The following is a 22,237-nucleotide window of genomic DNA, read 5'->3' on the forward strand; positions in this document are numbered from 1 at the left end:
TAAAAAACTGTCCTTAGTAAAATTACAATTTTACAAGTATGAACTTATTTTTTAATACATGTCAATGGCTTGAGCTGCATGTGTAAATGTGTGTGTGTGTTTAAGTGAGTTAGTGTGTGGTCTACTCTATTGTCAGTCTGATTATGTAAAACGTGGTGAGCTGCTGTAACATTTGGCTGCCTCTTCCAGTGGTTTGCCAGCTCCAGACAGACTGTTGCCAGTTGAACATGTGAGTGTGCAGCGCTGCCTTGTAAGGAAAGCCAGTCATCTGCCCTTGGGCACATGGTCAATACCGTCAACTCAGCTGGATGCTCAGGCGGAAGATACATAAATTTTGCCATTTTTACATCGCTGCTGATGTTTTTAATGAAAGCTCCCTTCACTCTGACTTCTAACCTATGTCCCTGTCCTTTCCTGTTTTGGCCAGTTCACCCCTCTTCACATTCCCCCACCCCACATTGTGAGAACAAACAGTTCCCCTACTTAATAATTCACTTCACTTTCATGGGATACCCAGTTACTACGGGCAATTTAGTAGTTGAATAATTTTGTGAAAAATTAATTTATTATCGCCTGCATTATGAATCTGCAGAGACGTGCAGTGCAGTGGTGGAGGATTTTAAATTGCGCCCATGGAGCCGGGGATCCAAGGCTAGGTAATGTGTTCTAATGTTCTCAGCCATATGCATTGTTTTCAGGCCTCATCAGTTTTACATCGATTCCCACTGAAGTGTTTAATTGCATCATGAATATGATCTAATTCTGTCCTTTTCACTGAAACTGGAGCACTCTGCGCAAATGATGTACAGCCTTGACAGCAGCACATCAGGATGTATTTTATATGGAATGTAAATTATAGTGTTAAATTAGCCTGGAAAGATAACTAGCTGGCACAGGGGAATGGACTCAACAGTTTAATTTAGTGTCAAAAGGCCGTGAAGGGATAAATCACCCTTTCTCTCCCCTTTCTCCTTCCTCTACTGTGCCATATTACACTTTAATCATTCTCTCTTTTTTGTCATATCACTTGTTTCTCACTGCTCTCTAGGAAGCTCCATAGAACACCACTGAGTCTCATACAGCTTCGTTGAACTGCTTAAATGTTTGGCCATTTTGAGGACAATTTTTGTGTCCTAGAAAAACAAAGGCACATGCTGTTTCACTTTTCATATTTAAAAATGTTAATGTGTTGGAGCCTTTACTTAAATCGTTTTAACCTTTTGAGTCTGTCTGATCATCCTGAGCCCACCAGAGGGAGCTCCAATTGCTGTTTCACCTCAAATGCCATGATTTCCCATCAGTAAATAAAGATAGTGACTTTGCTGTTGGCAGGCAAATCAATAGGTACATCAGAATTGAAAGATTTTTGCATAAAACGTATATACCTTATTTTACGCACTATGAGGCACACTTAAAATCCTTTAATTTTCTCAAAAATCAACAGTGCGCCTCATAACCCATTGCGCCTTATGTATTACCTCTTGTTGTGCTTACCTCGAACCGATTTTATAAAGTCAAGCCACACAGCGCATTACACACTGGGAGCCAACAATGACGTTTAACTTTGTTATCTCAATTAGAGGATGCTCAACAACAATTATTACAGTATAGTTGTGTAACCCAAATCCGTGCAACGTTGTGTCATGTCTCCCAACACCCGGAGACTCGGGTTGCGTTGTGTTTTTGAATTGCCAATGTATGGTGCCCGGCTGGAAGACTCAGACGTCAACTTAGGTCACTACTGTTTTCCACAAATTTCCGTCCCTTTTGATCTACGACTCCATGCGCGCCCATCTCACCGATATTGTCAAAACCCAAGTGAACCAAACTAATTCAGGGCTTGGCATCATCCCGGGTGGATTAACCACGGAATTCCAAAATACTTCACCTACACTACTACCTAAATATTGGTGTTAACAGGGCGTTTAAAGTTAAATTGCGAGCTGCGTGGAAGCATTAGATGACAGGAGGCGAACACACATTCACCAACACAGGGAGGCAACGCCGGGCGAGTTACGCCACAATCTGCTAATGGATCGTGGATGCCTGGGCTAAGGTATCAGTCTCAAATGTCGTCCGAGCTTTCACAAAGATCGCAATCATCACAGAACAGCTAATTAACAGCAACGAGACTGACTTGAATAATGAAGAGAGGGATCAGGACATGCTTGATTGTTCCGCTTAGTTGTTTCGCTGACTGTTTTGTTTCGCTTAATGTGCCTTATAACCCGGTGCGCCTTATGTATGAAAATATCCCTGTTCATTGATATTGTGCCTTATAATGCGGTGCGCCTGTTGGTCTGAAAAATATATAGTAATACACCTGTACTCTAGCTAGCTAGCTGTTTTATAGTGGTATGATAAGATTAGGAAAAACATGCTAAATTTGAAAATAATGTGGAAAATATATATACACATTCCTTATACCCTTAATATTAGACTGTATAAATTAGAAATACAATGATTGCAATATTTTAGGCAAGATCAGATTTTCAAAAATACTGCAGTTGGACAAAAATGCAGTAACTTTGGGTTGCGAACACCAAAGATGGTGTTAAAATCAAACTTCTGCTTTTAAAGCTGGTTTGCTGGCATCAACCGTGTGCAGGGAATCATTAGTGGTGGTAAATCTGGTTTATTGTACTGACTGGGGTTACTCACCAAAGCCATGTGGTTGACCTGACTTAACCAACTCCCTTGAGATGGTATTGTTTGGCACAATGTGAAAAATATAAAGAGGCTCAAACCTGCCCAGTGAAATGGTTTCTTTTAACCAGTTAGAAGAAAACAACAAACATCCCATATGATTCTAAAGGAACAAATTCACAGTTTTCTTTTTTAGGTACATATGTTCCTTCTCCTTCTCTCTAATTTCTAGGGAGATTGTGGGGAATTTAAAATGTAACCAAAAAAAAAAAAAAAATTTCAGGAAATCAGAAAAAGTTGTTAAGCCGCTCATTGCATCTCTGATGTAGGAGGCAAGTATTTCAAGTTGGCAAGTGCCGGTCTTCACAGTGAAGTCTATAAGACACATGAAACACGTGAAAGCCATTTATTTGCCTTAAAAGAAAGACCTCTCCTCATTTCCTGTACTTGGGGCTCCAGTGCTGTTCAGAGTGCCTTGGCCATTATCTAGAGCTTACCCTCCATGACCCTAATAGGTCTGTGTGCCTGGAAGCAGCCCGCTTACAGCCTGGGCCTATCTTGTTTGATTGTGTCCTTGACAACAACTAGTAGGAACCATCTGTCCAAGATCTGACATTTAATGTGAGAACCCTCCTGATTTTGTGTTCCCAGACTCCTTCCTGTGTTTTGGACATTTATCCATTATTCATTTTTTAAATCCACATCTTATTGGCTTGATTGGCTGAGCAGATGGATACGGAGACATGGAAGTTCAGGGGAGTAAAGGAAAATACATTTGCTACTGTAATATTATATCTTAGTCATTTCAATCTCTTTGTCAACAATTCATGTTAACAACATTGAAAATGGGAGGAGTTGTAGGATTTGCCCCCTGCTGTGGATGTATCAATGCACAGAGGCATTTTATTTGGCATGTACCACTGATGGGGAAACACAAGGTATTTTAGGTTCTGTTCTTAAGGCCAAACTATGCTTATTCAGTTGCATCTCTTCCCTCTAGAATTCTAGAGTCACATGAGATCTATAGTCAGCTCTTTCTGGCTGCTAAAGCCATGATTGACACACAACCAAACTTGGTCCAAACAGTGGGAGTGGGGGTTGTATATCTGGGTCAGTCACATTGATCTGATCTCTTGGTTGCATGGCTCTGAAGCCAGGTTCTCCTGTGTTGACTTGGCTTTAGTTTGGGTGATGGTGAAACATGGCGGCAGGAGTGGTTGCGTTTCTAAGGTAGACTTAAGAAGGTAAGGACTGTAAATGGACTAATCCGTCGCTGCTCACGCCCCCGTGAACCTTCCTTCACCTCAGGGTAATCGCATGACCTGAGGCAAAGAATTACACACATTAAAAAGACAGGAACTTCTGAGCATTGGCATTGAAGCGCGCAATCGATGGGGCCACAGGTGCAAACATTTTCTCCACAGCCAGTTGAATACCACCTTTCCCCCTCCCTCGCAGGATTGCTTCTTTTGCACCGTGTGCTCATGTTAATGTCAGCAGTAATAAAGACCTGAGGCAGAAGAAACAATAGAAAATGAGCACAAACTGGAGACAGTTTTTAGAGGTGGGCTGGAAACAGCGCAAGGAGTCGGAGGGGATGGAGGAGTGAGGGCAGGATGTGAGGAGTCTGTCAACTTCTCCCCGTCTGCTCCGGTGTTCGCTTGCTTCAGACTGAAGGGAGCAAATGGGCCTAATTCTCACTAGCTGTGTGAGAGTGTCTCCGCTGTCGAGCAGCATGAGCGGGAATTAGATCTATGGTTTGTAGCCTTCATCCCTTCCCAGACAGACTTGTTCCGGCTCACAGGCGCTGCCTAATCCGCACCTCTCTCCCGCTTGCACTCCTGGAAAATGACTTCACACAGCTGCCTCGAATGCCCAACGCAGCAATTCTCGTCTGACTGAACTCCCCCTACTCAAAAACAGAAAGAAAAAAAAAAGTCAGCAGACCTTCCATAGCTCATTTAACAAACCAATTCCTCCCCCAAAGTCCACCCCCCCCCCTTCCTCAGAGAGGAAAACAACAAGGAAAACAACAACAGCCCTACTTGATAATTTAAGGACTCTTTCCTCCAGAGAGCTGTCAGAATCAGAAGTGCAGGAGAAAGAAATAAGGAGCACTGAGGTGCCAGGCCTGTGTTCTGGTGAGTGGTTAGTTTTCAGGTCTGTACAACTGTTTCTATCCAGGTATCCATCAGGTTGTACCAGATATTTGAGGCTGCGTTAGCATTTGTCATGTACTGTAAAATAAATAGTTTACCAACTAAGTGGCTGCTGAGCTCATAGTGAATGATGGACGGGCAATGATTTATCCCACAAATGGAGTTTGCTCCAAAACAATGGTTGACTTGATTTTTAGATATTTTCTGTACTTTTAAGCAATACAGACCATAGCTGGTGTGCATTGAATCTGCCTATAAGATATGTATCACTATAAGGGGGCAATGATACAATGTATTGAGATACAGTATACTGCGTACTATAGGCATGCCGATGTAGTAGAGTTTTTCACTAGAGTAGAAACAAAAGCAACATAAATTGAACCAAAGCATGAATATTTGCATTTTAATTGTTATTAAAAAAAAAAAACAACTTCAATGCTGTAGAACAGTGGTTCTCACACTGTGGTACGCATACCACCAGTGGTACACAAGCTCTTTTTAGTAGTACGCAAAGAAAATGAACATTTTCACATTTACATTTTCAATTAAATAAATCTGAAACATACCATGCACAATTAATACAACATTTAAACAAAAATATCTTTCTAAACATCTTTCTAAACCTCTCTCCTGTGGTGGAAGCTAACAGGAAATGCCTATGCTGCTATATTCTAATGTTGGTCATCATGGTGGTACTCAGAGAGATCACTGTTTTCTCAGATGGTACAGAGAAGAAAAAGTTTGAGAACCAGTGCTGTAGAATAACAACACTGTATCGCTTAATGAAATATTGCGATATGTGCTAACAATGCTTGCGCGCTGCTTCTACATGTTCTTACACAAAAGGTGTCAGAATCCCCTCCAACCTTTTTAGTGTGACTGATACATTTGCAGATATTTGAGGTCCAGTTTTACACTAACGCTACACTACATTCCCTCAAATGGCACAGAGAGTTTCCCTCTTACTTTCATTGCTCTTCTAACACTTGTTCCGGTGAATCTTTTTAAATCAATGGGAGTTCTTTAGTTATTAAAGCTGGTTTTAGAACCAGTCGTAAGCAGAAATGGAGATGTTGGTGCGGAGTTGGAAATAATGTGTGACATTCTTTTCACTCCCCGCCGTGCTTGTCTCTCCCATCACAGTTCTCTGCACTCTCTGTGTCCAGTAATGAGTTGTATTACATGCTCTGTGGTGGACAGGTCCTGTATTAGGAGGCTGTATTATTATTTTTTTGTCTTTTGCTGCGAATAGTGTAGGGAGTTTTCTTTGTGTCTTTGAAAGCACTGGGTTGAAACGTGTGCAGCAAGTGAAGCTGATGAGGAGAGAGTGAGTCCTGAGAGGAACACTTGGTTGCCTGGCAGGCAGCATGAAGAGACACTGTGGTGCGTTTCCATGCACTTGTGCGTCAACACGTATCTAACAGTGTGTCGGTAAATGCTCAACGTGTAATCACTGAGGGAGGATTTGAGGGAAGTGTGCAGCAGGATGTGAGTTCCATATGACTGTTCAAAATCCTGTGAAGACTAAAGATGATTGGTGTTCTATGTTTGACTTTAAACGTCACATTTGTCTGTGCATGAGTGGCATCGCAACAAACCCAAAATGTAATATCGCTAATGAAAAACTGTCTAAAGGTCAATGAAAATTTTGTTAAAAAATACATAAAAGAATCCACTTGAAACAAACACTAATTGGTAATTAGAGACAAAATCATATTTTAATTCACTAATTTATTTGTTTTATTTGATTTACACTTTAAAAGTATAATCGGGCAGAAGTAGCCCCAGATATTTAAGAGCATTTAAAGTTTTATTTGACGAATGGAGGTCATTGACCACTAAAACTTAGCACAAACATCATCATCATTGCTTAAATACATAATAATGTTAGCCAAAAAATAGCTGAAAGAGACAAAATGCTAAATATTTACTGCATTAGTTTTAGATCAACAAGATTTTTGTTAAAATTGACTGTATCTTAAGTAAACATACAAACTACATATCACTCCAAAGCCGTGGCGGCAAAGATTTCTTTTTTGTTGTTGCTGCAGTGCAATTTTTTGTCTTTGTTTTTGTACGTGTGTGCGTGTGTGTGTGCATGCAGCATTTCAGCTTTAATTAAGTAAAGAGAGGAGGTAAAGTGGACAGGAGACACGATACAGACCAAGCCAACATGTGCTCCCTCATTTCTCAGAGCTGGACAAACAGACGGCTCCTGTATTTTGTGAACAGCCAACAATTGCGTAGCCGGGGCAGAGAGTCCACACAACTGCCATAAAGTAGCGTATCACAAAGTCAGTTGGTGATTGTTAAAGATTCGCGGCTGTTCTTCACAATAACCTGTTTCCGTTCAAGCATCGTTTTATCAATGAACGCTGTTGCATTCGGAATTTCTATGTCATAACCCTTAATTAATCATTATATAAAAATTATATATATTTTTTAAAAAAAATTAAATTTTAATTATAATCAAATATTGAGTTAACCAGTGATTCCAACCTAAACTAAATGGTGCGCAGCTAAAGATTTGTCTTTAGAGATTTAGATTTAGATAAATTGTCAGGTTTGTCTCTAAACGTCTTTGAATCAGATTAGCAAATCAGTTTATATTCAAAGTTTATCTACAGAAAATTGGGCTAACATCCAAAAAGATCTACAGAATTACCAAAAGGTGGTCAAGCTAATTACTGAAAATTAGTTTGCCAAAAATATTGCAAAACAGCCTGTGCATTTTCAAATGCTAATGAATGCCTGTAAGGTGGTTAAAATAAATAAATATAAATGTTATTACAAGTTTTAATGGCTCTAATTTGACCTGGAGACAAATGTATGAGCCCTGCCTGCAGTTAATCGGCCTAGTTAACCCCCAGTTTCAAACATTGTACCCCGACAGTGTTTATATAATGTGAATAAAATTCTTCTCCAGTCTCCTCATTTATCACTGAACCTCTTATTGTGACCCCTATAAGCGGTGGCGAGGGTCCTGGCTGTGGGCTAACCGATGTTATGAGCAGCATCACAGCTCAGGTCTGACTTCTCTTTGTAGGAATGTATTTTCTACTTAGATGGCAACAAACTGCATTTGCACTTAAAACATATTCTGTAATCTTCTGTTATTTTACATACAAATTGCATCCTGGGCAATGCATTCATCACTGCTCATATCCAGCCCTTTCTTAAATGAAAAATGTATCTGAGATGAATAATGGATCCCACCATAGTATAATTTTGTGTTTCTTGAATATCGTGGGGAGTCGCTGCTCTGTTTTATCCGCTAAATACTCCCCCCGCCCCCCCTGAATGATGCCATAGATAGGAGGAAAAATTACTTTTATACCAGGGTTATTGTTTACCTGAGGATTTCCACACTATCAACTCTCCTCGACACACATAATGTGTGGAAATATAGTGTAGGAAAAAAGTGTGCTGCCACTGGGAATCACGGTGCAGGGATTTCAGGACACTGCACATTTGAACGGTAATCAATCATGATCATGTACCGTACCTTGTAGCTTCTCATAAATTTAGTTGGTAGAACAGTTGGGTGTAATAGGGCTTTATGCAGAGCTGGTACATGTGTGTGTGTGTGTGTGGGTGGTGGGTGGTGGGGAGGGGGGCTGGCCGTGTGGCGGTGTTCCCGGGCCCCTCTGTGGTCCATGGGTGGGCAGTCTTGTGTAAAACCAGGAGAATTGAGGTTGAGTATCCGAGCCCTCTGTCTTTATCTCTAATTACATGGTGTGGATTGGGGAGATTGGGCAGAACTTTAAAACTCCCACAGATAGCTCGCTTCCTCCCTCAGCTGTAACACACCAGGGTCTGGTTGTGTGATGCAGAACCACGTCTGCTGGGGCTCTAATCCCACCAAAGACAGTCTCCCGGGGGATTGTTCTCCACTCTTTACAGAGCTCTCCCAGTCTACCACATTCCAACCCGCCGTTGGCACAGGCAGCCCACTCTGTCGTGCTCTAGTTGCTCTTGTCGGTTTTTGTTGTCCCCAAAGTTTCGGCGCCTGTCCTCGGAGACTTCCTGACACGGAGTCGCAGATGGAGGGCGGTGGACCGATGCAGCTGGTGTCACAATGTGGATTGGAATTCACAGTTGGGATAAAAATATAAAACAAATATGTCATTATACATATGTTTTTCCCATTTTGTTCATCCAGCTGTTTCCACGTTCAGCCCCTTCCTTCCTTTTTCCATTTTCATAGAATCCTTGACAGCCCTATCTGATAAAAAAAATAAAAAAATTCTTTCATTCTGTCTGTTTCACACAGGAGCACTTTTGTCATTTTAGCATTTTAGCTCATATCGTCTTTTTTAAGTATTTTATTTTCTTTAATCCAGGTAGCGCATGATGTAGCACATGCACGTGCTCACACTGTTTTGGTTTTTTAGCTCCTATTTAAATAGCCAGGCTAAAATGAACTACCTATATGAAAACATTCAATATATATTTACTCGTAGAATATATTTTAATTTATTATTTTAATCGCTCATGATCTACCAGAACTCCCTTTGCAACTGGCAGATCACAATCCACTTATTGTAGACCCCTGGTCTAGTAGAAGGGTTTATCTGTATGTCTCATTAGTCAATCAGTAAAAAAAGACCCTGACGAGTTCTAATTTTGCTTTTATTGTACAGCTTGACCAGTCCTTCTTGGCAAACAAACATTGGGGCTGCTGACGTTTCAACATTTTTAGTTTGATGACCTGCACATGAAATAGTAGACAGTGTAAAGATGGATATGGAACACTCTGGTGCCATATCTGTGCCTCCAGGATGACTAATGGACTGTCTGTTGTTTGCTTGCTAACAGCTCAACAGCAGGATGTTCTTGCACCATCTGCTGGATCATTTCTTAACATCTCAAACAGATATGTGTGATTTTAAACCTGGGGTTTAAAAATGTGAACCCAGGTCTTAAACAGATCCTTGAAGGTGTTTTTTATAGTTCTATCTAGTGTTCTCCTAATTGCTGCTGATGACAGAATATGATCTTCGCACTTTGTTGACTAGAGAATGTTTTCAAATGTTCAGTCCGGTGCAAATAAAAATGGCAGAATTATTCCTCGTCATTTGCTTCCTTTGCAAGTTTAATCTGCAGAAATCAATAAAGGGATGCATGTTGGGGCTGGGAGTCAACAGCAGCAGTGTTTGATGGGTAAACGGACAACCAAATGGATGGTGTGGGGGAGCATTCATCTTTCTCTCCTAAATTGGGCCGCAAGGCTCAGACTAATTGATTGATTGCATGACTTGCTGATATAATCAAAGCCTGTCCTGATTTATGGCAATAAATCAATTGATTAATAAAGTTTTGGTAGTTGGTTGGCCTCTGTGTGTGTGTCTACACCAGTGTGTTTGTGTGTGTGTGTGTGTGTGTAGGGGGTGGAGATCAAACATCTCCGGGTCTCACATCCGTCTTGGTGCCGTCAGCAGTGTTGGTTTAGTGTGGTAATAAGCAAGGCCCAGATCTCCCTGCTGACATTTACAAAGAGGCGTCTGGCTTTGACCCGCTCCTTAGATTAACCTCCACTTGTTCTCATGAGCACTAGTGATATTAAAAGATGTGCAGCAGCAGCAGCAGCAGGAGAAGCAGGAGAAGCAGGAGAAGCAGCAGCAGGAGCCGGGAGGAAAAAATGAAGTGTGACTTCTTTCGATGTACCGTTTGCATACATCATTAGGGGCAACAACAAAAAATCAATTGCACATTCCAGAATAAATAAAAACAAATATCTTGAGTGGAGTAATGTGAGGGGCCTCTTGTTGACTCTTTCCAGATTACATTTAGCCGACTGTTTAAACACTGATTTACAGCAAGATGGAGTTCATTCCCCCCTGTCTGCCTGCCTGTTCAGAATATGAAATGGAAGTTAAACACTTCTTCAGTCTTCAGTGTTATGGGGAGCGGGAGGAAGAGAATAAGGAGGAGGACGAAGGCTGTGGACGTGTGGGCAGTGTAGCATCAAATAGATTGTGTTTCCTCCCGTGTAAACGCCTAATGTGTGCCGAGCGCTCTGACACAGATGAATGTAAGGTATTTGCTGTAAAGACTTTACGGCCCTTTTGAGAGACAGGGCCATGAACTAGTAGAGGGGAACCTGCTCCACGCCCCCCTGACCACACGTCCACGCACACATACACACAGGCACGTATGTGCGCATCCTGCACACACACAGACGCGTTTGCATAAGTGCTTACACATGCACACATGTCAGGGCACACAGCCCTCAGAGGAGAGCAGCTACATCAAACTGGTGGAGCTGGTGCCGACGTCAGGGATACTTTATATTTGGGTCAGAAGTGTTGATGCTGACGAGGTGATGAGGATTATCACACAGGCAGACCCGCTACACACTACGTGTGTGTCCAGTGTTAAGGCAGAAAACAGTAGCAATGTGTTCTGACATGTGCGTGAGCGACCGTCTTTTCATTTGTATTATTTTGGGTTGAAAAAAGGCTAAAATGTTTTTACATCTACCATAATTAAATTGAAAGCAACCTCCCTGTGGTCACAATTAAATACAATTAGAACTAAAAATAAGCTCAATATCTAAGAGTCTCAAAACATGCTTAAAGTTGTTCCAAATATAGTTGTACAAACTTAAAATAACTGCCCTTGGAATTATCCAAATAATCCTCCAAACATATTTTTACAATACCAAATTCATTAAGTTTCCAGGGCCACACCTGCCTGCTGATCTTATTTTGATTTTTGTGTGTTGTTGTTCACCTTTCTCAGATGCCTGTTTGTACAGGTTTTATTCCCAACCCTAAATTTATTTTTGGTTCAAATGAGAAAAAAAAACAACAACAAAAAACCAGAGAAATGGAGATGAAGGAGGACGGGGGAGGAGGAGGAGAGTAGAGAAATGTTCCCCATTTCTCTCAGACAGGTGGCCCTGGTTCATGTCGCCAGGCCCCCGGGGCCTCGCTTAGTCTGAGTCTAATCCAGAGGAGGAACCCATCTCTCAGCACCACACAGGTGGTGTGAACTGCAGTCTTCTCTCCGTACCTGAAATATTCAGTGTGTCTTTGATCTCACAGCAGTCAACATGGGAAAACGAAGAGAGTAGAAAAAAAAAACCAAGAAAAACAAGAGGAAGAGCAGCTCACCTGAGAGACAACAGATTGACATTTCTTAAGAGGGAATAAACAATGGTAGGTTAGCTGCGTGGCGTCTCTGCGGCTTGTCGTTTCAGGTAAAAGTGGGCCACCGTCGTCTTGGCTCTGCCTCTGTGGCACCTTCTTCCTCCGCCAATATATGACCTCAATGATACAAGCTTCAGAGAAACAAGTGTCGTCCCAGTGCAACGTGCTTTTCTAACTTTGGAAGAAGCACAGAAACCAACAGAGTCCCAAAAGATCACATCCAAACTTTTTTTTACTGGGGTACTGGGATATGTTCTTGCCCATTTGGAAATACCTGATGACCAACAGTGATAGTAATATTATATTTTTATTTCAATTAAATTTGTATTGATGTCATATGTACATGCAGTGAGAACTTCTTATAGTATAGTATTGACAGTTAGACTAAATTTTTTTTAAACAAAATGTCCCTTAAGAAACAAAAAAAAAACCAAACAAAAAACAGTGATTAGCTAAAATGGCTAAAATCTGTAAAATGGCAAATAAGTAGTAAATTATTCCTGAGGAAAAATGGTCAAGTTAATGGTCCAAATTGTTCTGTATTTCTGTAATTTTCCTGTCAAAACAAACCAAAAAACCAAAACAAAAAACAGGAGCAGCAGTAGTAGTTTTTTCAAAGGAGGGTCTTGCACCTTTATGTATCCATGTGAGTTGATTATTTTGGTTCTCATGGCCTCTCTCGGGTTTCCACCCACCAGTCTGCTAACGAATCATAGGACTGTGTAATTAGTCACCCCGCGTGTACCAGACAATGACAATAGACACCCTGATTGTAACCGAAGAGTTTAAAAGGAGCAGAACAATGGTCGGCCTTAATGATGATGAATAAGGTGTTGTAATTGGCTGTTGTATGGACCATTCAGTCATGGATCGCAATTTGAAGTTTTTAATTGAGGACATTTGAAGTTGTTCACTGGACTCAACAAAGATTCAGGATAGTGTGTGACAAAGAGCAGATACAAAGATGTTATCCTGATTCAACATTACATGGGTTTTAACAAAAACTGTCAATGAATAGAATCAAAGCCTCTGCACTGACACAGTGATGTTTCACCAGTCTGTCAGCAAGGAACATGTGTGACCAAGTGTGAATGCCAGAATTAGACCCAGAGAAGTGTTGACAGGAAGTCTGTGGTGGACGAGGAAACCAAAACTTTGTTAATAACAGCTGAGACACCAACCATCACACCTCTGTGATGGTTGTGATGCTCACAGGATTCTCCCTGCCTTTGTAGGATTTAGCGTGCTGTTTGAAGACAACCTGATTGACTGGGGATTAATTATTTTGGATGATTAATCAGACTCACCGGTCCAGAGTTTAGAGTCGTCAAAATGAAATATGATTTCCCTTGTTGCTAAGACCTCACCATCTATTGTATGTTCAACCAATATAGTATTTCTTGGCACAAACCGCGCAGTATCACTGCAGGTAAATGTTCAAATTATTTTTTACAAAAAATGTGCAGCAAAAACATATCGTACTGTTGTAATGTTAGCCCAAATCAATGTTTTTTAAAAAAGGAACGGGAAAACACTTTACTGTTAGTCTAAAACAAAAACATAGGCAGAACTGTAACTGAAAAGAGTGTAAAACCTGAAAATATATAAATAACTACATACATCCACATAAAAGAGTACAAATAAAATTAGCCAAATGGTTAAGACCTGTGAAAAATTAGCTATAGCTATAACTAACCAAAACAGTAATCAAAAGTCAGCCATTTTTCCCGTTGTTGGAATAAGCAAATTGGAAAAATGCAAATAATAATGACAAGATTTGTGACAGCAGCCCAAAAAAAAAAATCTCACATTAAAAAAGTAAATGTAAATGTACCTTGAACCACACCCACCTGACCTGAAGGTGGGGCTAAAACAAACAGCTCTTTACAAACAATGTTAAAGCAGAGTGTGTTGTGGTCCAGGAGCAGTGTGATGGCGCTGTGACTGGGGCTGACTGTAGTAGAAATGAGGCAGATTAAATTTGAAGGAGCATTAGTTGGGGGTAGACAGATGAAGGGAGATTCCAGGTGACAGCAGCTCCTCCCTGCTCCATGTCAGAGGAGCTGAGCTTTCATCACCGTGTTTGAGCTCCTGGTCATGTAGGTCAAAGACGCCTCCTAGCAGACTTGCTTATTACTGGATGGTGCTTGAACACACACACACACCTTATATGGTCTTTTCATATGGACGAATGCCAACATTTGCTGTTCCCGCTCCACTCCATCCTCCTACTGGCTGTCTGTCTGAGTGGGCGGGTGGGGTTCCAGTAATAATGTTGAGGCCAGACTAGACTGCAGTGACTGGGGCCATTGATTGTGGCGATTTGATTTATTGATCAGTCCCCCACTCTCAAATGTGGTGTCTGAGATGCAGGGGCTAACCTGAGGTAGCTGTGGACAAACCTGTGCCTCACAGAGAAAGGGGAGGCGATAAGGAAACGTATGAAAGGAAACTACACTTATCTTAATCACACGTGGACCTGCTCTGCCTCACTGCAGCCCCAGTGTGTTCAGAGAGTGCACACATGTATATATATTTGTGTGTATTCATGTGTGCCCGGCTACTCTTTGTGCAAGTTACGTGAAAGTGTGTGTGTGTGTGTGTATTTTGCGTCGGTGTGCAAATGCGGTGGGGGTTGTGAGGCAGCACAGTCACCAGGCAGAACAGAGTGGATCTATAAATTGATGGAATTCAAAGCCTCCAGCATCGATTACCATTATAACAAACAGCAGCACACAGAATGTCTGATTATTTTTAGACAAAGATTCTGTGCTCTCAGCAGCAATTCTGCTGATGCTGTCACACTTTCAGACATCTGCCTATGATTGCAATTAGATGGGATACAAAAAGAAAAATAATACCCCATCTGCATTTTTCCCCTTTTTCCTCCTCCTACTCCCTTTTTGTTCCTCTTTAATTTGTGCTGTCCAACCCCAGCACACATACACACTCACCGGTTGTCAACATTTTCTACCCTGGGTTGTCTTTGTGAAAGGCTAGAAAATAGCTTACCACTACAGATGTAATCAAGATGAGCTCGCTTTAATGAATCAATGTCATATGTACTCCAGCACAATGCATTAGCCGTCCACGTATGCACAGGTTGTTCTAGTACGTTTTTCTGCTTTTTTTTTGTGCTTTGCAAGATAAGATTTTTTTTATCGATAATTTACGTTCATGCATGTCCACAAGTTTTATTGAAACATCTGATAGTTGAGGTTGCACTGCAGCCTGTGAGTTTTGCATTCAGTTGAAATACACGTCAAGTGTGGAGTAAAGGTATAAATACAGGGGTTAGTACTATGTATGAGGAAATGACATGGTGGTTTGGTTCCCAACTTTAACAGAGTGAAATTGAAAGTGAATTGAAACGAATTGAAATACTATTGAGAACATAATAACATGTATAACTGTCTATATATGAGTTGCTGCCACCTAGCAAACCTTTGGTCTTTAAATAGAGTCAATAAATGATTGTCATGTGGATCACGTGACTACTGTACAACCCTTGATTGAGTTCATCCTGGGTCACTCTGTCTCTGAAGTGTAGACCTACGTTGGTAAAACCAACTACTTGTGAGACGTGTTTTTTTTTCTGCCCCGTTCAACAGTTCTTTCAGCGTCGAGTCCATTTACTGACTGCCAATAGGCTACAGGTCTATCCTGTTAAAGCCAATAAGCTTCTTGTTTCTTGGTCTTTGTTTTTGAGTCAGAAGTCCCTGAGATTGCTTTTTCCCTTCACAGATTGAATCCTAGCTCACCAGCACTGGTTCCACACTTTGAAATCCCTTTTTCCTGTCCCTCCAGCCCCAGCGACAGCTTCACCCTCCCCTGGGGAAACTCATCAATTATGGCTGGATGTTTGACTGGCAGAGGCTTAATGACAGGAGCCCTGTATTGACACGACTGCCACACACTGAAAATGTGGTCCCAATCGACCTTTTTAAAACCTGTCAAATTATTACAGGAGCTCCTTTTTAAACCGCACGCTGAACTTGTCTTTTGCATTTGTAAGTGTTTCAGACAGAAACAGAAGCAACATGTTCATGCAAATAAATCCTGTGAAGGATGGAAATCAGCATAATGGGAAGTGAGTGTTTATCAGGGGATCATCAGGCTCCTCTGTTGGACAGTTTGATATGGATCAAATCTGATTAGGAGGCAGAGGAGAAAAAGAAACTCCTCCAGTATTTTTTTTCTCTCCTGGTAGCTTTGCCAAACACTACGTTGTCAAGTTCCTCCCATCATCCATCTGAGAAAGACGCCCAAAGTAGCAGACACTCTGTTCTGCTTCACTTCCCTAAAGAAAGGCACAGTAGTTCTCATTTGATGCCCTGTTGCCCAGGCCTTCCTCCCGTATAACACTGTAGGAGAGATGGAAGCGTTTTCAAAAATAACTGTACCATTATGACTGCACTGCCTGACTCTCATAAAGCACCAGCATTCAACACTCTCATCAGCTACAATGAAAAGTGAGTCAGACTCCATGCCGAGGCCGCTGAAGCAGAGGCGAACTTGAATCACGACACTGTTATATCTTAAGTACTTCTAAAATCCACTCAGTCACTTCTGGAGGAAACTTCTCTTGGCAAGATTAGCCAGAGCCGGGGTCATTTCAATCCAGCGGAGGTTGGCTGTCTTCTGAGCTTTTATTCTAATCTCTAGAAAGACTCGTTCAAGATAGATTGCACAGGCTAACAAGAATTCCTAAAGTATTGTCACACTTTTGCTAGAAATGTCACGTATTGGTCTAACAACCTCTGGAATATTACACTATTAACCAGATATATAGTCTGAGCCTGTGAATAATCATATATAATATATATTTAACATAGAGAAATATAGAAATACCTAGCTTCCACCCAGTGTCTAGATTGAGACACAATCGAGGCTAAGTTTAAAAAAAAAGAATTGCAGTAAAATTTTGAGTGCCAGAATTTGATCGAAAAAGTTAAACACAAAATTCATCACAGCCCTCTTCCTGTTGAGTTCTGAAGGTGGGATGTTCTGTTTGTGTTCTGTCTCCCAACCAAATCCGCCGCTCCAATGACTAATGGTTTTCCCAGGGCTGTCTTTTGAGGTCAATGCCAAACCATTCAAGGACTAAAAGAACTTTGGCAAAGTTTTACGAGCTTTACTGCATGTTCATGCCCCACACTGATTTAGACTAAATAAAAAATGTCCTTGACTCCTTAATGTGCTGTTTCTCCTTAAATCACCCATGTACTTTTGAATGACAATGACAAAAAAAAAACAACCCTGTTTTATTTAAAAAATGTTTTCTTCCTCTCGACCTGTTTGAATTAATTATTGCTGGTAAAACAATGATTACTGGGCAAACCCATCATCAAACAGCTAAACTAAGTCCAGTCAGGTTCACAGCTGAGGCTCAAAGTGTAATGTTTAAGTGCTGCATCATAGTGTATAGCTTTGCATTTTTTTTAACATTTTCAACATAAACCAGACTGTCTTAAGCCTCTTCATGACTTGTCAGTCCATGGACTTAAACCAGAGACCCTTCAATTAACCCGCAGCGTCTGACCCGACACTCTGCCAACATCTCCTGAGGCCCCTGCTGCTCAAGTTTTACCCCATCTATTTTCTTTTCTTTTTCTTTGCGTGATGATTTATTAAATTGCCTTAAAGTGAGAGTGAGGATTAATTAAAACATAGTCAATTTAATTTTCCTGCCGTCATATATAAATTCACAGAGGTAATTGAATCCCCCGCCCTTTTCCCCCACTTTTATAATAATCTAACCCAGCCGTTAGGAAAAGGAGATTTTTATCGAATGCCGGTCTGAGTCAAAGGAAGAGGAGGTGTGATGTACACTTGTCTGTTAGAGCAACACAGCACACTTTAAATCTGCTTTTATTTCTTTTTTTTTTCTTTTTTTCCTCTCCTGCTTCTTCCTGTTTGCTGAAAGAGCCGGGAATTGGATGACGGATCGATAATATTGGATTTGTGGATGGCATGTGGTGCAGCTGAGTCCAGCATGAATGTGAGCTTCCTGAGACACAGACAGCTTTGAATAGTGGATCTAGTGGAGCGCTCTCTTATTTTGGTGTAACACAAACGTACAAACAAGAAAATGTACAGAGATGTTAATGGAACAGTGAATCTGTGGTCAATGCTAATGCTGCTGCTCCTGCTGCTGATGTTTTCCGGTAGCACTGAAAGGGTAACGGATGCGGCTCTCATGTATTGGAAATCAGTGTGGGATCAATACATCAATTGTTGCCTAGATTGAACAAAAGCAGAACATGGATCTGACCTGTGGTAATTACAGCAGCAGCGGAGACATTTGCAGGTTTGAATCGGCTTAAAAAAAACAGCCTTTTAGTTCAGGAGGAAGCCCTCATTTGTTTGTAAGAGTGTTTGTCAGGTCTTTACACGTGACTCACCTCCTCTCTCTGCCCTCCCCTCCCCGTTGCCCTCACTCCCTCTCTGGCTGCTCTATAGCTGTTGCAAGCGTATCGATTATTTCAAATACTGATTATCTAAAAGGCCTTCTGCTACTGTAGGCATTGGATTTATTTTGGCTTAATTATTTATGGGCCAGTGCTAGCTGTAAGTATTACTGCCGTGAGATCATGAAGGATTACATTGTTAATATTCAGCAGTATATTTTTATTTATGTACACTCTTTACTGGACCAGGGTTGGCAGACCAGCTTTCCCTAAAGTGCCTCCTCTTTCGTCTCACTGTTTCATTCCCTATTTTTCCTTTGTGTGTGTGTGTGTTCACAGAAGGAGCTAAATTCTGTAGCATCTGAGCTGGCGGGTCGACAAGAGGAGAGTGAACATTCCCACAAGCACCTGGTGGAGCTGAGCAGGGAGTTCAAGAGAAATGTCCCTGAGGTGAGTCTGGCAGAGCTCCACTCCACAGATACACAAAATACACACAAGGGCATGTGTCATTTTCCTCACCCTCACCTCCTCAGGTACTGAACCACCACATCGCTGCCTCTCATGCCCACGCATCAACCTTTGTACATGGAGTTCTCTATTTAGAAAAATGCATTCAAAAACACCCATCTGCGGGATTGAACATTTTAGCTTTATCTATAAACTTTGCAATGTAGTATATATAATATGGATTAATTTCACTAATCTAAATCAGTTTTACTACCATGGTCCTTTTTTAGTTTTTAGATAGGACAACAGCTTTAGTGTGTGCTTTTGATTGTAGTCATGTTAGAAAAACAAAATGAAGAACAAGACTCAAGTTTTTCTGACTGCCTGAGGATGTCTCACTTTTTTTTCCCTCCTGCTTCTCACATATCTCACAGGGTTCTGTCCCTTTCCCTTCTTCTCAGCAACATGTGTTTGAGTTAATTGTTGTTCAATGTCACCTTTCCTTATTTCCTTCTCTCTGGCCCTGGACTGTCTCTTCAAGATGATTTGACTTTTTAAAGGTTTTCTTGTTGCCGCCTCTCAGTCTATATTTGTGCATCTAGTTTCCTATTTTTTTTATTTTTTTTGGTTTGTTTTTGTCTCAGACTGTACCTTAGCACAAAAAGAACCCTGCATTACTCACATTATCACATCTCACCACTTTAGAGAAGTTCTATTTTACCTCCCCTGCTTGTCCTCCCTGGAGTCCACAAGCTCAGTTAATATTTAAATGTCAGGCCTTGGTGTATATTATTAGCCTCTGTCATGGTGGGGTTAGAGTCCAGGCTCTTTTTTTTTTTTTTTAGTTTCCACAGCTTCTCTGCTAACATATTAGCTTTAAAGCTGAATCACCAGCTGATAAAAGTCAAACATTTATTTTAAGTTCAAAACTTTTGACCAGGAGGTGAAGTCACGGCCGTTGGTGACGTGGCATGACAAACACACATCACGCTGTTCATTTTTCTTTACCTCACTGCTACGACTCGAATGTGAATGGGTTTAAAGCCTGAAGAGTTTTCAACAGACAGTCTCTGTTTAAATAAAAGAGTTTTCACTTCTGTTTGCTGTGACTACGCCGGCTGATGATCCCAGCCTGTGTATGTGGTGTGCTGCTGTAATCTTGTCAGTATAATACAGGCATTTAAGTCAGGATCAGGCTGTCACCGCCGGCTCACCTGAGGCTGTGAAAGCTCACACCAGTCTGAATCTCCCAGCTCTGACACAAACCGCTGGAAAGCCCCACTTTTCAAACATGCCCACTCAAACCACTTAGGTTAAACCTCTAATACCCACAGCCCATGACATCATGCCTAACACTTACACACACGCACAGGCATGTTGAGAGCAGATATAATCCATTTACATGTTCTATTTCCATCCTCTGTCCTGGTGCTGTTTGTGTCTCACTGGAGGACCAACCGTGTGGTTCTTGATCAGTCGGAACATCTGTGAGATTTCAAAAATGCTGAGGCTGAGTTTGCTTTTTTGTGTGTTTGTAGGAGGTTCGGGAGATGGTGGCACCTGTGCTTAAGAGTTTCCAAGCTCAGGTGAGTCACAATTTTTTTTTTTTCATTTCACAGGTGCAGGAAACATATACAGTACATCGCCTGCAAACAACACAGAGAAAGTCCGAAAAATTATCTCGTAAGAATGATTTCACCAGTGTTTGTTGGGAAAAGAGATGTTACTCTTGCTTGACATCCACTGTTATAGATCAGCAGTGAATGAGCTGGCAGAGTGGACGAGGAATCCCTGGAATCATTTTCATGTTACTGCTCATGTGGTGCTTATTGACTGATGCCATCTCTGTCAAAGTGAGATAGCATCTATCTGCCATTAGATGATCAGATATCTTGCTTCTCATATTTTCTTGGCTGAGACAAGCCCTCATTTCCTGTTGTGATGGTCAATTCAGCGTGCCCCCTCTGACGTCGCCATATTGAAAAAGTCATCTGATACCTACCAAGACTCTGCTCCAGCCATTAAACCAAGGTCATAAATCACATTTGTGAGCCGAGTTATGGTCCGCAAAGCAGAGGCTTATGGAAATGATACCGCAAATATGTTTCCAGCCTCACTCTCGCCTCCGAACACCCGTACAGTGCGAACCTGAAAGCCCCCATCATCGGTAAACATGAGAACACTCAGTTCTCTTGGAAGTGATTATTGGCAGCTTCTTTTTTAATGCTTTATAATTGACTATGCCCGAGCAACCGTGTTCCCTGGCAGCGAGCTATCACATTCGCTGCTTCACTCTGCGCTGCTCTGTGCTTGATTTGTGTGCTAATTCAATTACCCCTGCTGTAAAGTCACACAAATATCAGAGGCACCCTTCCGTATCTTTATTGTGCAAACAGGAGCCCATAGGATTAATTTAAGCACTATTGATGTCTGACAACTGGGAGTCTTGCGATGCTTCACAGTAGATAAAATAGATGGTGGATAATGAGTGATGATTTTTTTTTCTCATTAGCTACAAGCCTCTCTGGGTACCACTTGGTCTGTGTTGTGTAACATCCTCAGGATTATGTGCTGTATAATTGAGGACATAATTTTCCCCAAAAATGACTCTTGAAGGAATGTTTTACGTGACAAGCTAGAGCACGTGTCCTTTGTGCCAAATGCGGCCTCCCACGTCATTTTGTGTGGCCATGCTGAGTTTCTCAACCTGATAAATTCAAAGTTTATTTTTCATCACACAGAACAAATGTGTGATATTTATAACTTGAATAAATAATAATCAAATGTAGCAACAGTTATTATTAAGTTATGGAGTAGTTACATCTATACAGTCTTACAGTTACCACAGGTAACTGACCGGTCAGTGTTGCTGATGTGGCCCCTGGTGAAAATGAGTTTTTAACACCCCTGGGCTAGAGCTAACATGCAATGAGTTTTTTATTATTTTTGTATAAGGATGAGGAATGTAACTCTTCTCTCCTGATAGATATTGGTTTGAAGACTGGGTTTATGTCTTCTCAAAGAACGAGAAGAGAAGTCTTCAAAACAATATCCAACTGGCGACAATATCTAGTCGCCAGTTGGATCAAATAACACACCATAATAGTAGAATCCTCCTGTGTCTTCTGAAACACTCTGACCTTTTTGGTAATGTCAACCAGCTTGCAGAGGCATGTGAACTTTACCCAGCGGTGGCCCGCACAACCTGAGAACAATCTGTGGGACCTCAACCTGCTGCTGCAAGGGTAGAAGTTGGAGGTGCAGTTGGATGTTCTTCTGTGTCTGTGGGGTTTTGGATGAACTAAAGCTCCCCCGCAGCTGTGTAAAGGTGGGGAACAGTACAAAAGTCTGTGTGTTTGTATGAAGATGAGAGAATTATTGTGGTCCCTGTCTTCACCCTCCCCAGTTCGGGGACCCTCAG

General features: G+C 41.4%; 1 protein-coding gene across 6 annotated transcripts in view; it reads left to right on the forward strand.

Moving 5' to 3' along the window:
* Nucleotides 1-22,237, forward strand: part of cux2b (cut-like homeobox 2b) — a 104,919-nt gene that overhangs the window by 27,031 nt on the left and 55,651 nt on the right. For 4 of the 6 annotated variants that reach the window (XM_017043048.2, XM_017043050.2, XM_017043049.2 and 1 more), the window contains exons 2-3: nucleotides 18,709-18,819; nucleotides 20,355-20,402. In XM_017043048.2, coding sequence (XP_016898537.1) covers nucleotides 18,709-18,819; nucleotides 20,355-20,402 — 159 coding nt within the window. Of the gene's footprint in view, nucleotides 1-5,438; nucleotides 17,961-18,708; nucleotides 18,820-20,354; nucleotides 20,403-21,977; nucleotides 22,145-22,237 lie in introns of those variants that run through there. The other 2 variants (XM_025053056.1, XM_025053055.1) reach the window with 2 other exon arrangements.

This window comes from Cynoglossus semilaevis, chromosome Z, assembly GCF_000523025.1.
Source record: "Cynoglossus semilaevis isolate Cse_v1.0 chromosome Z, Cse_v1.0, whole genome shotgun sequence".
In the NCBI taxonomy this organism is placed as follows: Eukaryota; Metazoa; Chordata; class Actinopteri; order Pleuronectiformes; family Cynoglossidae; genus Cynoglossus; species Cynoglossus semilaevis.